Source organism: Ischnura elegans, chromosome 8 (genome assembly GCF_921293095.1).
Source record: "Ischnura elegans chromosome 8, ioIscEleg1.1, whole genome shotgun sequence".
NCBI lineage: Eukaryota > Metazoa > Arthropoda > Insecta > Odonata > Coenagrionidae > Ischnura > Ischnura elegans.
The window spans coordinates 8386281-8403201 of record NC_060253.1 but is presented as its reverse complement, the minus strand read 5'-3'; the positions used below and the strand labels follow the sequence as shown (position 1 = coordinate 8403201).

Genomic DNA, 16921 nt, shown 5'->3' with positions numbered 1-16921 from the left:
AAATTCATTATTATGCATATTCAGTAGTTGCATTAAACCCATTACTTGCATGCATACAGTTAGAAATGATCTTCGGGGAGGTCTTGCATGCGTGATATGCCAGTTGCCTATAGTGGTAATTTATTGTCACTTCGCATGCAATGGGAAAACCATACATATCAGTAAATAAGCAATTCATTTGTTTCGATTTTGCTGAGATTTATTGCCACCGTGGTTTTTCTTCCCAAGGGACAGAATGCACTCATTACTTCCTGCATGGAAGCCCAAAAGTAAGTCTTATCTTGCACCTGTTTATTCTTCATCTCAATGATAATGGTGACATTACTCTCAGACAGTGAATTGCATTCCTGTTTGACGCTCTGAATGTTTTTGTGTATCATTATCACCAAATGATCCCCTGTTTCAAAGGGTTTTGAACAACGTCATTGTTTCTTCAATGTGATTAAGTGGTAGACATTATGAGACAGTGGCGTGACAAGGAATACACTTTGGGGGGGGGGGAATGAAGGGGATGGGGAAGGGCGACCTCCCACCCACCACCACCCATTTAGGAAATTTTGGAAAAATGACATGCCTGCAAATACATTTTACATAATTTTATCCCTTAAAATTTTGGTTTCATTAAAATTTACTTTAAGTCAAAACTAGACAATAGTTTTGAATATTATTATTATTTCTCTGAGGCTTTGGGGTGGGATCTATCCCCCTCATACCCCCAATAGTTACGCCACTGTTATGAAATGTGAGTACATAAATTCAACAATAGTGTGCCCCTGGACTGACGGACGTGTCATGGGCAGCCACCAAAAGGGAAAAACTTTCAAGGGCTGATGCCCCCTAAGCCCTCCAACTGGCTACTCAAGCCAGTCCACTAACATGGATAACCTACCTCAGATCTGCTCAACAAATTGCACAAAATAAAACAGCAAATATTAATATGCACTTAGGTATATCACCACCAATAAACTTTGGTGTTTAGCTTTGGTTTGGCATTAAACCAAGCCCAAAAGGGTTCATCCTTTGCATACAAAACAGCCTGTTGAGAGGAACATATCAATGGACATTATCTGTGGTGTGTACAGAGAGGAAAAGGATATAAAACCATAATTATACTCATAATAACACTTCCAAATGTTTTAATAAAACACTAAGAAGTACATAGGCACATAAACACACATTGAATGATGGGCATACTATTGCACATTTAATTACCTGGTATAATTTTGAGAGTGTACACAAAGCATACATTCAGCAAAAATGCAAATTAGGATCATACACATGTATGAAAGGAACAATTGAGCAAAACCGGCCTCTGTAACAGCCATAAATGGCATTTTAGAATCAAATTATTTCAAATTGTCAAGGTAAGCCATGGTAACACCTGTGACAAGAAAATATGGTGATTATCTAATACCGGACCACAAAATTGCCATTAAAAATTTAAAATGTTACACTGAAAACCAGACTCAAAAAATGTTGAAAGCAAGAACGACACTGAGTAGCTGAAACATACATACCACAAATTTAATAACTTTAAATGCCTAATATTAAAACTAATCACGTATTTCATTCAGGAATGAAAGCAACACAGTCAGAAAATTGGCAACAACCATACAAAACAACATAAAAAATAAATATCTCAAAAAATCTCATCATAGACAAACAATTTTTTCATGATGCATTTACCAATGCCATTATTCGTCCCAAAAAGTTACAAGAATAATCTGAAATAACCTCCAACTTAATTCCATATGTTATTCATATGTGATAAGTTTTCTTGACAACACTAACCAATTGAAATGTCATATTTCATAAAGTAAACTCATGATAATTCCATGCCATCCAGTTTCTGAGCCGTTTCAGCCGCATCACTCTCTTTGATTGGAGCTGGTGTATCCTTTTCTGACGTCTTTTTAGGGTTGTCCTCGGATGGCTTTTCCTCAGTTTTACTAGTATCGCTCTGGAAAAGTTGCTCTTGTAGGAATGACAGCTGCTCATCCACTTCAGCCACCTGGCTACGCACCTCTTCGTTCAACTAATACGAAACGTTTGGAAGGACAGAGTAGAAAATGCTGGTTCATACATGTACTTGGAGCAGATTACCATGCATAAATCACAATCACTCGAAAATTCAAAGATTGTTGCCACCCACCATATTCAGTGGCGCAGTGAGGGGGGGTTTTGGGGGATTAAACCCCCCCCCCCCCCCCAGAGCTCAGGGAAATTCTAAGTTTAATCCATTTTACTTAATTGGATTGATATTACTAATAGAATAGTGTAAGGATCAATGAAATATCCCTCAGAAAGCCGTAAAACTCACCATTTCCAACCATTTATCTTAAAATCCCACAATTTATTAATCTCACACCTACCGCTTATCCTGGTGGGTATAGAATACCCTGACATACCCAGGTATTAGTTGCACCTAAACCCCCCCCCCCCAGCCCTAATTCCTAGCTGTGCCCATGACCATATTAACTAACCTCGGATTATTCAATATATGCTAGAAGTACAGTTTTTCACGTTGATTCTACAATAAAATGGCGAATAAATTGAAAACAAAGAATAAAATTTTCAAATCAAATACTACATATCTATATCCTGAAACCACAAGCAATTAGAAAATTAGAAAAAAAAAAAAACCGAATTCCACGGATTTTTCTAAAATTTTATGAGTTTATTTGGTGCAGTAGGGTAAAAATGTTGCTATTTGGACTTGAAAATAATATCAAAATAATTACCCTCCTTCCCTTATCTTCCACACATGTCAATCCCTCAAAATTTATGAAAAAAAAGAATACATGCTTCAAATTTTTTGTACACCCATGTCTCGTATAGCGCAAGGGATGCGTTCCTTGGGGTCTTTGCGCTATACGAATTTGCGTTATACGAGAGCGTTTGAACATTGGGAAGATAGGGATGCGTTCCTGGTAGCATAGGTCTTGGGTATTGAATTTCCTCTAAAACATCTATATTCCCATAAAAAGCCTTAGAAAACATTATTTATATAAATGTTTATAGTTTAAAACATCTTTAAAGATAGTATGCCCGCATTCAAAGACTTTTATTCACGTTAAAAAAAATTCTCACGTGCTTTTGAAATTCCCTCCTGTCGTGCGGGTGGGCTAACATCTGCTATCTCAGGGGATCGTAATGCGTTGCCGGCAGTTGACGATTTTTCTAACTTGTCTAAAAACAACTGTTGTGTCACCCAGGCCCTTTTGTCGCTCATCGAAATGACAGGAAAATGCTACTTTGAATGCCATTTCATAGCTAGCGGAGTTAATGAATGATAAATAATTTTAATTTGAAGTCATCCGAGTCATTAGCAGCTACATGAAACAGTCTTTAAATGCCTTGAAACCTGACCCAGGTTTTCCTTCCCTGAAAATGAATGAACGAGATTGCATTCTTTTCCAAAACAATATCGTCTCGTCAACACTAAAAACTGGTTGAGGGGGAAAGGAGCCACTTTCAATCACAGCTTGGAGTTCATCAGAAAATGCTGCGGTGACGGCGCTAACAACACTTGCAGATTCACCTGATATCGCCGCACTGAAAATACCTGCTTGCCGTTTAAATTCTGGAACCAACCGGAGCTTTCACTAAATGTCTCGGAGCGATTACCACTCTCGTCTTTTTGTCCTGATTCACTATTAATTTTCCGTATGTGTAGACCACTTGGTTGAAGTTGGTGCGGCTGAGGTCACTTATGTTTTAACTTCGTCTTTATTCAGAATAAGGCATCGTGCGTTTAAACTTCTGCGCAATATCGCTTTGACGCTCTCCATTTTGAAAGCAATTGACCTCTTTCAATTCCTCTTCTAGGTTTATAGTTTTTCTTGATAAATTCTTGATTTTTCTACACGCATTCCTATTTTTTGCCATATTCTCTTGGTTTTTACTCTGTATGGCTCTATCTATATCACCTTCCACTGCTGAACTGTATTCCTGAGACGCAGAAGGCCTGCGACTGCGGGGAGGGAACGAAGCCATTGTGTTTGAGACTATAGCGGACCCTTTTATGTGTTGATGCTATTCATGCGCCACTCGGCCACCGCTTCTTTTCTCCCCCATGAATACCGATGACCTTGAAGGCTTTAGCGTAGACCCTCTACGTGGAAGTCAATCGCCCGATAACCTATGACGGCAAACCGTATTGCTGAAAAAAAATCATTTCCACTAGCCCCATGCTTACTTAATGATCTAAATTAACTCATTCTGTTAAGGAGACGAGATAAATTACTTCGGTAGGCCGGCCATCTGGACCCAATGACGAGTAATACTTTTGGCCATTGCGCAGCAATGGATTTCGATTAATATATAAACTAAAAAGAAGATTTGAGGCAAGCGATAATATTAATATGCGTAAAATGATAGAAATTTCGTGTGTACTTAGCGCAAGTTCACGTTTTATCACGAGAGTGTTTAAGATTTTTGATTAGGCTACACTGCGTTGCAATGTTTCCCCGAGGAACGAATTTGCGCTATATCGAAATTGCGCTATACGAGACATGGGTGTACGTGTATTTCTAAAACATGAAATGGTCACAGAGGCATTATAAAATTTCAAAGAGCTACTTTTTCAGTACAGATGACTCAGATGTAATAAATAAAAGCCATTTCAATTCCCTAGCAGCCATTAACATCCATGCATGGGATATTGGAATGAGCACCCCATTTAGGTATTATAAATATGTTTTCCCCTTAATTAAAGAAAAAAATTGTTAGTATTTTTTAATTTATTTTCATCGCCTTGAAAACAGCTCATTTAAGGACTTTTACATCGGACGAAATAACATGAAACAACACCTATCACACACAACCATTCCTTGAGTATGGGCAACCTTCCAAGGTGGGACTCGAACCCGCGACCTTCGGTTTGGCAGACGAGGACTTAACTCCGCTGCCACCGAGGCCGGCAATTATCCTTTTGAAATTGGCTCCATCACAGTCATTTTCATCTTTTTTTATCTATGGAATCAGGTTTTAAAAATTTTACTTAGCTAAATGCAAATTTTGTGAGGCTACCCCAATGAAAAAATTGTATACATTCTTATACAATGTCATGACGATTGTATTAGAATGTATACCAATATTATACAGGTTTATACAATTTTTTCATTGGGGTACGCCCAACAAGGCAGAGTAGGGTGGGGATAGGCCACTCTTAGGCCTGTATTCTTAGCTGACCCTGTAGGGCCAACCGACCCTGGATACATCATCAGCCCCTACATAAACCGATCTCGCCCTGCATACGCCACATCAAGCCCTACATATGGCCATTTTTGGAACTAAACGGGCCCTACTTGATGTAGGGTACCCGAAACAGCCCTACACCCTACAAAAACATGGCGGCCAAATATTGTCAACTGATCACTTCGAATAAAGAATCTACGTTCCAATAGATATTAAGGGAGACGAGCTGACACAAACCATTTTAAAATGTACATTAACACAGCAGAAAGGTAATATGTAATACTACCACATTATAGCCACAAAGTTATATAAATCATAAAATTTATTGAACTAATAAGAACAATATAGCGGTATATGTGCACATTGTTCATACGAATATATAATAATATTTTTCACGTTTGGCACTTGGTATACTTTTGGGAAACCAATACATACTTCGTTTACGTACAACCATAGAAAACGTATTTTCATGCCCCTTTTTGCCACATAATAAACTTAACTACGGAAGGTGAAAGCAAATAATGAACCTTGATAATGCAACGTAATTTCCCACGTCAATGATCGTATTTGCTATGTACTTGTTACTATCTTGTACAGACAGCTTTTGAAGTAGTTTAAAGACAATAAGGTTCTACTTTTGGCTCTATATGAGAGTATTTGTAGCGATAATCAAGGTACTGACCCGACCTGGCAGACGACACCTATTGTTTATTTACCTTGAGCCGTTGCCCTAACAATACGCCAGAAAATTATCGGACGTCTTTTCTTAGTTAGTTCCCATTATTACGCCACCAGAGTGGAAAATTGGCGCTGCGCCATCATCTACGTCATCTCAGAGAACTTGACGATGGAGTCACCCCCCACCACTTATGTAGGGTCGACTAAGAATACGCCCCTATGAATAGATTAGCTGGTCTGGAAATATATTCTAAATAGACCTCTAAAGAATAGGATATGATTTAGAGCTCTTTTGTTGTATCCTGCTACTGTGTCCAAGCTTGTGTCTAATATGATCATTTACCTTAAAAACCCAAGATGAGCTGATAATAATCTAATGAGCTAATGATAATCCCCAACAAAGTTTCTCACTGCACTCAGCAACAAATACAGCTTGAAATGCCCAAGAGCTTATTTTTTTGGCTGGTATATGGATTAGGTATGTATGCAATATAACTAACAATGCACTGTAGACACAAATGCGATCTACGATGCTTGACACTGACTCTTGAGGCAACATGTGCACTGCATTATAAAAGCACACAATGACAATTGTAATTTTCCATCAGGCAAGTTAAATGACAAGTGAATAGATTTCATTGAATAACCACTACTTAATTCATTACTTCAAGGGCACATTTTAAACTGTGAACAGTTGTACATAATATGAATAGGTAAGAACTGGATACCTGAAAATGATCTTACATAGATTACCCTGTTAGTATCATCCCACTTTTTGACAACTTAGTAACTTTGTAAACAAACCTGATGCTTTTTTTTATTGTTGGTAAGTTATGCTAGTTGCTTGAAACACAATATGCCAGTGAAATTCATTATTTGACTTGAAACGACATGACAATTAGGAGCACAGGCAAATTACTATCTTCCCCAATTAGTTTAGTAAATAATTGTGAAATAGCTTCCATTTGGCTCTGTGATGTGATCATGCACATAATGCCTTAGAAGGTCCAGAAACTGAATACTCCGAAACGAAATCATGAAAACAGTGGTCACCCCCCCCCCCCCCCACCCCTCTATCAAGGTCATTCAATTTCCATGAATGGATCCATCTGGCGTAGGTACATAGTTCCCTTTCTTTTCCTGCCCTATCCACAAAACTAACTGAAATTGCACATACATAGTTGAAATGAAAGACATAGATCTTGAGGTCATATAGGTAGGGTAGGAGGTCTGGTGGAATGGAGGAAAATAATCTATCTCCCATTGACATTTCACAGCAAGAGGCACACCAAGATAAATATCAGTGTAAAGGCCTGGTTACACGCTGCATTAACACGTATGGGTTAATGTCTAAATGTATGAACGTGAGAATGAACGCCAAAATGCACCGTGTAACCACCCAACTTGTGCGAATGCATTCACAGAAAATAGAACCTATTCTAATTTGGTTCATGCATTCATACATGTTCCGTTCCACCAAAATCATTCACGCAAACGTACTATGGGGGAAAAAAGAATCCCAACAAAGTTTGTGCCGCCGCCATCGCTTCGCAGGAGAATGGGTTCCCTTTCTAACAGTATATAATCCTTGGAAAGAGACGAGGGAAATTCAAAAACGGTCTTTTTTCAGCCACCAAGGTCGTGACGGTGAATTTGCCTGCCTCGAACCGAGGCTCGAACGTATTTCGTACTCCTCTCTACAATGATGGCGCATTTGATATCCCTAGGAATAGTGCCTCACTTTTACCCGCTATCTCACTCTAACCCTCATTTCCTTTCCTTCTTCGCTCCTACTGCGGCACTCGTAATACAATTCACTGAAAGCCCATCTCCACTTCCTCATTTTCTCGTCTCTGAAAATTTACGGGATAAATATTCGCTAGATGTAATCTGCAAGGCAGCAATGGCGAGGAGCGATTTTGAGCATCAGGAATTACCCTAAATACACTGGTCAATAAAAAACTTTTTTCTAACCTAGAGATGTTGTTGGATGATCCTTGAGGTGCTTTTCGTCCTGTTTCCAAATCTCGGCTCAGATATTTTCTATCACGTCTACTTTCTTTAGGACAACCGAACTAAATGAGGGTTCAAGAATATTTAAGCAAATAAATCGTGATTTTAAAAAATGTGAAAAATAGGCACTTTCGTAGGATTTTCTTATATATTTAGCATCTGGTAAGTTCCTATTCAGTGTCAATCAGTAATCTGATAACATGTTGCTGAAATTTCCTTGGTTATATTTTTCCAAATGTAAAATATCTTGTTCGAAACCCTCTCTTTGTTCATCTCTTAAAGCGCTTAGGTTTGGTGGAAAAAGGCAGGGTTTAAGTCGAGAAAATAGATTTTAAAATTCATATTGCAGCCCATATTTTGGTACGATTTAATTACAGTAGAACCCCGTATTTGCGTTATCGGAATTTACGTTTTCCCGCAAATTGCAAGTTTTTTTCTGGGTCCCGTCATATTTCCTATCTCTCCAATGTAAATAGAACCCTGTATTTACGCCGTGTTTTTTTCGTTTTCCCGCCATGTGCATCATGACGTGCCGGCTAAAAAAAATTATTTGCCTACTAAAACAATAAATCGTGCATATCAGCCCTTAAAAACTATCATTTGGCTTCCTTTCGCGCATTTGTATTTAAAAATCCAAGAGAAAGAGACGCAATGAGAACTATTTTCGGGAAGAATTTGAATGTAGCGGGACAGAACGCCACTAACGTCGGAAAGTTGAACTACGTCATCTCGTTTTCTGTCAGCGGCGGAAAGATTCACAATATGAAAGTAGGTGTTTTGAGCAATCGAGCTATGTAATAATCATGTAGCCTATAATTTGATACAAGAGTTTGAAAGGAAACCAGACGTGCTGAAACGTGATGAATGCCGGAACTATAAAACTTGACCGACAACTGCGATCATTTGCGCTGACTTCATTCAACAGTTGCGTTGCGTAGATGGGTTAATTAAATACTTTAAAAAAAACTTATTTAAACTTGAATTATCCCATTCTCATAGCAGCGTATCGCAAACAACTGTAACTTTAAAAAATTATGAAGTCGCACGACAGTTTGTACTACGCACTTGATCGCCGAGGAGTAGTTCAGACACTCGTGTGTTGGCAAGTTATCCTCAATTAGTACGGGAAATAGAATTTATCCTGCTTGAAAATGGAAATTCGAGGTGGAAAACGGACATTTTTAATTGACGAGAAAATGAAAATTTTAGAGCTAGTTGATTCCCACACCGGAACCCGCATCGATTCAAGCAAATTCGTGGTGAAAAATCGTGATACCATCGTAAAATATGCAAACTAGTACGGACATTTATCAAAAAAGAGAATATCTGTGAAGAATTACAGGTAAGAACAAATAGAACGAATTCTAAAAGAGTAGTTTTTAGGTGCAAGATCATCAAATGTTCCTGCAAATGGTGTCATCTGCGCATGCATGAACAGAAAATAGAACCTGTTCAAATTTGGTTCACGCATTCATAGTCATACTTATAGGGGCGGGGGATGTGCCCCACCCATATGCTTAAAAAATAGACAAAATTTGAATACGGATATCACAGGAGGATCTATGGGGGGGCATGTGCCCCCCCAGACACTTAAAAAATATGCAAGATTTTTAATACGGTCCAGTTATCATTGCGTTCGTTTTGTGTAACGTGGTATCATTGTGCCCCCCTCCAGAACAAAATCCTGGATATGGCCTTGCTTGTGCACCCCAGAAAGAAATCCTGGATCCATCCCTGATGGTCATCATTACGTTCGCTTTATTTTGTGTATTACTCAAGGAGGCTCAATCATTTAATTCAATAAGAATAACTTTGATATAAAAATAAAGAGAATTTAGTAAAGTCATTGTTATATCTTGTTTTTAATCTCAATTAAGACAAGATCTTTTGCCTGTCAGACCCTCTGTGCCCCTCCCAGAAAGAAAAATCCTGGATCTGCCCCTGCCTACATTCGTACATTTCCTGTCCCGTTCCGGTCCACAAAAATCATTCATGCAAGCAGACATTAATGTATCGTGTAAACAGGCCCAAAGGCCCTTGAGAAAAAGTATTTCCCCAGAAGATTGGGAATCGAAGATTCCACGGCATCTATAATGGTTGGTTGGATAGATTAAAAAATAGGTAGTCTTGTATACAAGATGGTGAGTGGTGAAAGCAAAGATGTTAACATAGAGACAGCAACTCAGTGGAAAGAATCTGAATATATTAGACTTCTGGAAGGTTACAGCCCAAAAGAAGTTTTTAATGCAAACAAAACAGGATTATTTTTTAATATTTGTTGCCAGCTGTGCTTCAGAGGGAAGCAATGTTATGGAATAATGCTTAGTGAACAATTAAAAAATTAACATTTCCAAAGCCAGTATGTGAATAAAAGTGAAAATTCTCTATTTCCCACTATTTGCATTTTCCCGCAATTTACACTTTTTTTCTTGGGTCCCTAGAAAAGTGTAAATAAGGGGTTTTACTGTATATTAACATAGCCACCAGATCATGATAATTTTCTGCCATGATATTTCCTAAAAAATGTCCCGATACATTTTTAAATGCGTTCCACGCGCTTTTCTCCATTGATCTCACTTGCTATTGAAATTCTGTATCCTTCAATTCCTAATCTGTGGCCCAATACATATTCCTTATTTGATCTCACTTAATTGAACGACTTTTTGTTTCAAGTAAGTAAAACCAGCACCATATTTGTCCATGGCTTCAACAAAATTAAAAAAAGTCCTTATTTAATAGGAGGAAAAAGAATATTTTTTTGGATCAACCAAAGGCTGAAAAAGGACATTTCTGGATCCAGGTACGAGTTCATTACGTTCCGACACATTGCTTTCAAGCAACAATTTTTTCTGTCCCTGATATCCCATTCGCAGATGAAGCAAAACATTTCGTATAGCCAAGCTGTAATCCTAGTAACATTGCAATTACTTTAAGTGGCCACAAATTTTCCATGTATATTTTTGGTAGTGATTTTTTTCTAAAAGTAACTGCATATTCTCGTAAGATTCTTTCATTTCAGTTTCATTAGTTAACAGTATTGATGGGAGCTCATTGCCATTATGTAAGAGATTAGCCTTTAAAATAACCATGGAGGAATAAATGAGCAAACGCTAATCATCAGTGTTTAATTCGAAATTAAGAGTATCCATAACAGAGAGAACATCATTGCAAAAAGCAAATCTGTTTTGGTGAAGAAACCAAATCAAATTCGTCATGGCGAGAGCGGGACATCAAAAGTTTCCAATTTGGATCCAACAATTTTCAACCCTTAAATCGTGATCCTAATATTTTACCATGCTTTCAGGATAAAATTTAAATCGTGAAGTAGATCATTTAAATCCTCTTGCGTCATAAAATGAGGTACAGCAGATTTACTCGGTCCAAAGTTTGGGTCCTTCGAGTTTCCGAATCCTTCATTATCATGTTCTTGATTACTTTCTGAATCTTTGCTAAGATTAACATACCCCATTGGTTTCGGCACTTGTAAATTTTCAAGTGAGGGAACGGTAGTATCGCTGATTCAAAGTTGTCTAGATTTTTTACAGTGTGTTTTGACTTTGTTGTAATTCCTTTCATTTTTTCAACAAAAATAACAGTCTGAACAATGATCTGCCAAATATTGGGGACAGCAAATTCCTTATGACGTTCTCCCTTTGACCAACCAGTAAGAAGCTCTACATTGGTGCCACTAAACACATGGGGATCCCATTCTTTATCTTGGCCACCCAACAGGCAGTCAAAATAAAGTTTATAGCCCTGTCTGAAAAAGGAAGTAATTTTCCACCTTTGAGCCTTAAAAGTAATTTCACCGTATACGTAATAAAAGTCATTAGGATGGTTCACGCACTATCTATGCCTAATTCTCATTAAAGCTAAGCCACTTCTCAGCGATTACGTTGTAATAAGCTGTAATTTCTTGCGAGCAACAAAAGTCTATCTTCTACTATCTTCAGAGAAATCAAACATCTTCTCGCTCCTACAGCTGGTCACATGCTGATGTGAAGTTGCAGCTGAGGCAGCATTGCTTTGAACAAAACGATAAGATAGTACAATTTTAAACATAGCTTGACAGAATAGGAACGCATGGCATCGTAGGACAACATGTTTCTGCAGGAGAGTTTTATTTACACTTTCTCATACACACTCACTTTCTCACGATACATAAATGAATTAAATTACTACTTTCGTAAAAGCAAAAATATACATTAAGCTGTCCTTAAGAAACTAAATGTGATAGAAAGAATCTAAGCACAGATTCGGAATCAGCGCGAAAAATACGCCATAGACAATTATCACTTTAAAAGGTTTTAGTGCGTCAATTGCGATAGAAAATTTCCTCAATGATATGCACCTGATTGCTACAAATTTAATAGACGCACAATTTTTCGAGTTAAATTCCATAAATCGCAAAACAAAATTAACATATTATTTTTTCCTAGCCAGTGGCAAAAAAACTTTATTTTCTGCAATTTGATACCTCACTTTCTTTTTAATGTATTGGGAAACCAATTTTGTAAAATTAAAACTGCATGCTATTTTGGTGTCAAATTACTTTAGACAATAGATAAGGGTCAAATAAAATATCTAAATTAATGTGGGCGAAAAATATACTCCAATGAATTCACACTTCACTTGGGACAATGTCTCTCCTTTTATTAAATTCGAAATCTCAGCAGCAGTTTGATGTATTATTGTCAGCATCAACATCTCCGGTTGTAAACCTAGGAGCTAGCCGGTCACTTCTCAGGTGGAGGTCTTCTCCGACGCGTTCTGGCAATGTGCACGGCAGTCCTTCCGGAAAAGCTAAAACTTCTTCAAAAACCAACTGCATTCAAATGCGTGGCCCATCGAATATTCTCGTTGACTGCCTTGTTTACGTTAAGGGAAAGCTTGCTATGGCCCATAGTGATTTTTGTCGTTTCGATGAGATATGCGAAGGAAAATTCAGAGGAGCGTTTCCAATGTGCGCACATGATGCCGTCGAATGCGCCTCAAATTCTACGGAGTTCATCGCCAGTCATGCTCTGGGTTGCGGGAGACTCGGTAGTCGGTCGCGTATTTGGACGACGAAGATAAGAAATGGTTTGCCTTGTTTGAATTTCCCTCACTGACCAAAGAATAACATCCCACTGGAAAGGAACCCACTATCCCGCGGAGCGATAGTGGCGGCACAAACTTTGTCGGGATACTTTTTTCCCCCATAGTACATTAACTTCTATGTGTTAATGTACCGTGGCCTTAATACCGTATTTATCTGAACATAATTCCCCTTTTTTCCAAAAAAAAAAAGCCTGTGGTAAATTTAAAGGGGGGATAATATTCCTATGCATTTTTAAATTTTTCCCCAAAACTGAAGCCCCAAAATTATAGGGGGGACCATATATGCAGAGAAATTCGGTAATACCCTCAAGGCCATTTTCTTGGGCAAATGCATGACAAAGAGGGCTGCCACAATGTCTTCAATTGAGCATTTGCAGACTGAAATTGTACGATGGGGCATGCCTGCATGACCTCTCACCTTTTTCAATTCTCCAGCCACAGCTTTAGCCTTGGCCCTAGCTTTAAGACTCTTAGCTCCCGCCACTTTGAACACTCCGGGAATTTTGCTGCTTGCCGTCTGCTTCAGCTGCTGCTTCATCTTCTGCTTCTTCGTTTTCTGCTTTCCCATGATGCTCCAGACCTGCTTCTGCTGTCACTGCAATTGAGTTCAGGCGGTCGAAAGTAAAAAAAAATTGAATGAAGCAGAACTCAAATGGAATATCACCAAATGCAAACATTAGTAGCGATTATGGGGACAGTAGAGCTTTGATTATCCATCTTAAAGGGAAAGAAATCCCAAATGGATGATCATAACAGACAGATACACATAAACATATCATTCACTTTCATTCTCGGATCAGTCTTTGCTTTGCTCTCTCTCTTTCTCCATGCATCCCTTGCACCCATTCCATTGATGAACTAGTTGTATTTAATTGGGGGAGGGTTTGAAAGGGATGATGGAGTAGGATAGCATATAGGATAGGTAAGATGGAGGGTAGGGGAGTCTTTGGGGAAGTGATAGATCAAAGGAATGCTGAATAAAATGACAAATAATAAAAGCTCTACTGAATATGATACCATAGGCTAGCAAGGCAAAACCTTGATCATCAATTAAGCCTCACACATTTAACCCTGAGCCACAGGACTAATATTTCATAAAATGACAAACTTTAACAGTAGATATAGATAAATAGGATCAAATCGCTCGAGAAAAAGAACACTGCCCTTAAATAAAATTGCAAAATATATTCACAGTTGAGGACATAGAGGTAACCTTTTTTTAACATAGCAAATTTTCAAAAAATGGCCAAATTGAAACATAATAAACTTGAAAGAAATGCTTAAAATTTGTAAATGAAAAGGCTCAACTTATACGTGTGAAGTTGTTTGCATGATACATAATACCTCTAAGGGATATTAAATGAATAATATGCCGATCAGTAACTTGGTTCGGATAAAAATTACTAATATTTAGTTGTGTGTGTCTAATTTAACAAGCAAAATAAATAATTTCCGACAGAGCAACAAAAACGAAAAAGGACTACCTCTGTGCTAACTTAATGCTCATTATTAGCCAAAATGAGCACTCAACGATAATTTACATGTTATTTTTACATATTTAACTGCAACACTGGCCACACATCATGGGGTAACTGAACTAATATTAATGACTCAAGTGAACAACATATATTATAAGAGAAACGTTAGCCAAACCTGTTATCTTAACCAATACAAGGTTGCCTTGAAGTATATTAAATTAATATTTACATCAATACTGTCACCAAATGCAGAATTTTGACTGTGGATAATACCTAGCATGGGCTCTGTGACAGCCAATGCCAATACTTCCCAAAGCATCCTCTCATTCAAATTCAAGATTTTCTCGTGCTTCATAAATGACCAGCTCAAAACTAGATAACTTTAAAGAGATAATAAGTAGATCACCCAAACTCCTCACCAGCTTCCTCCAGGCAAATCCTTTTGGATGGAGGCAGTGGGTTCGGCTCTCGAGAGCTCGCGAAGAGCACCTCCTCTGGTAGTTCAAATGTTACTCGTAACATCTCTTTAGTTGGGGAGACCTTGCGAACGAACGTCACCTCTTTCGACTGCAATCTAACTCCAAGATTACTTTCCACCAATGTCATTGCCTCATTGTGAGAATTTTCCTCCACAGCAAAACAATAGACATGGACATGTATCCGATCTTTTCGAGCAATAGTCCGAAAACATTCCTTCCCATCGAAAATACCTCGAAAGGCACCTAAAAACTCAGGAGCTCTACCCGGTAGATTCATTACGACATGCATACGACCCGAAACACCCTGAGAACCTTCTAAAGAGCCCTTCCAACGCTTTTCTATTCCCCTGGCAATATCTTCGGTTATGAACGACCATCCGTCCTTGTTGAATGCATGAAAAATGCTGGGTGGTACCTTATTCAAAGAGGCATTGTGCACTAACCACCGGTAGGACTCCGGATTTAAATCGTTCGCCAAAACTAATGCACAACGACGGTGGCGGGCGGCTGGCACACTGAATGGCCCTACTCCCGCAAAAACATCGAAGAGTGTATCTCCCGGGGAGAGTAGGGAAATGATCCGTTCGTGTTCGGTGCATAAACGAGGATTCCAGTAGACATGCGAAAAGTCGAACTCAAACACACATCTATTTTCACGAACCTGAGCTTTCATGTCGTTTTCTCCACACAAAACTTCCATGTGAAAGTTACGATAAGTACTATCGATAGCGTCAGTTTTATTAACAACTGTTCGAACACCGGGCACCTTATCAAAGAGAACTTGTCCTATGATATTCTTGTAATCCAGCAAATTTTCTTTCAGATTCACATGGACAATGTGACCGATTTTTGAGAAGCTACTCAAATTACCCACACCTGGAGGTATAACAGATTTTATTATCTCTTCAGCTTTCCAGTTGTCGTACGTTAAGGTAATGTCGCCGTAATTAAAATGATCTTCGGATATGCCGAATTCTTTCAAATAAGAACGATCAGTTTCATTGATATCTTCATAAGTCTTTACAATAGTTGGATTAAGCAGAATTCGCTTCTTCGGGGCCTCAGCTGTAGACACTAAATTTCTTCTCACTGGCGTTTCACTCAGAGATACAGATGCATTATCCGTAGTAGGATCACCTATGTCTTGCATTGGCTTCAAGCGCTCGATCTTCAACATGTACTTTTTCAGGCATTTAGAATACAAAGAAACTTTATTTTCCAAACCGAGTGGTATGACTATCCATGGCACTGTTATTGTCTTCGAAAACAACTTTCGATCAATAACTTTCATTCCACAAACCTCTTTCGGAGGCACTAAGATACCTAAATCATCCATATCATAACCACTCGCTTTTCCCAGTGAAGACAAGATCCTAAAATTTCCAGTGTGACGCAGACCTTCAATTGCGTACTTGTACCATGCAAAGTTGCGGAGAGAGCTCGAGATAAACACCATCAACAGAGCAAATATTAACTGCAAACAAAACAAGAATATCTAAATAAAAATTATGAGGATGAGTTATTTCTTTAAGCTACTGAAATTATTTTTACCTTGACCGATTCACACAATCAACATTCGACGCCTTCCACAACACAACACCTGGCTTTCCTCTCCTTCCGGCATGCATGCGCTTGAACTGCGCCTTCACTACTCACTTGTTTAAAATCGATTTCTCGTTGTTCCTCATTTGTTTGCCTCATATTTTGCGGGGACTTTGAATCCCTAGAAGTTTAGAATAGAAGCTGTTATTTCTTGCACCTATTAGTTGCATTACATTATTTTCTCATTCGTCCAGGGGCGGCTTGGCCAGGTATTCTGGTCGGAAATCACCGAGGGCGCCGAGCTTAGAGGGCCTCTGACAACTACCGCGTCGCGACGCGTCCATGGTGAAGCAAATTACCTATATGAAAAATGTAATAAAAATTTTAACGACTCAGATAGCTTGAAATAGAGTTTTTTGCTATTATAAAATT

General features: G+C 38.5%; 1 protein-coding gene across 2 annotated transcripts; it reads right to left on the bottom strand.

The window, feature by feature from the left end:
* Window positions 1-1119: 1119 nt before the first annotated feature.
* LOC124163462 lies at window positions 1120-16630 on the bottom strand. Of its 2 annotated transcripts, XR_006865774.1 has the most exons (4): window positions 16499-16630; window positions 14888-16421; window positions 13409-13585; window positions 1120-2035 (listed from the first exon to the last, which is right to left on the bottom strand). XR_006865774.1 is itself a non-coding variant. In XM_046540384.1 (3 exons), the coding sequence occupies exons 2-3, from the start codon at window positions 13556-13558 to the stop codon at window positions 1823-1825; spliced, it is 363 nt and encodes a 120-aa protein (XP_046396340.1). In that variant the 5' UTR covers window positions 13559-13585; window positions 16499-16608; the 3' UTR covers window positions 1120-1822. The 2 variants fall into 2 exon arrangements, 1 of the variants encoding a protein (XP_046396340.1); XM_046540384.1 differs by lacking the exon at window positions 14888-16421 and having other exon boundaries at window positions 16499-16608.
* Window positions 16631-16921: the final 291 nt, after the last annotated feature.

Coding starts and splice junctions, on each gene's coding strand:
- LOC124163462 (XM_046540384.1), bottom strand. CDS start 13,558: ATGGGAAAGCAGAAAACGAAGAAGCAGAAGATGAAGCAGCAGCTGAAG. Junction 2,036..13,408: donor TGGCTGGAGAATTGAAAAAG/GTGAGAGGTCAT, acceptor GTTTCGTATTAG/TTGAACGAAGAGGTGCGTAG.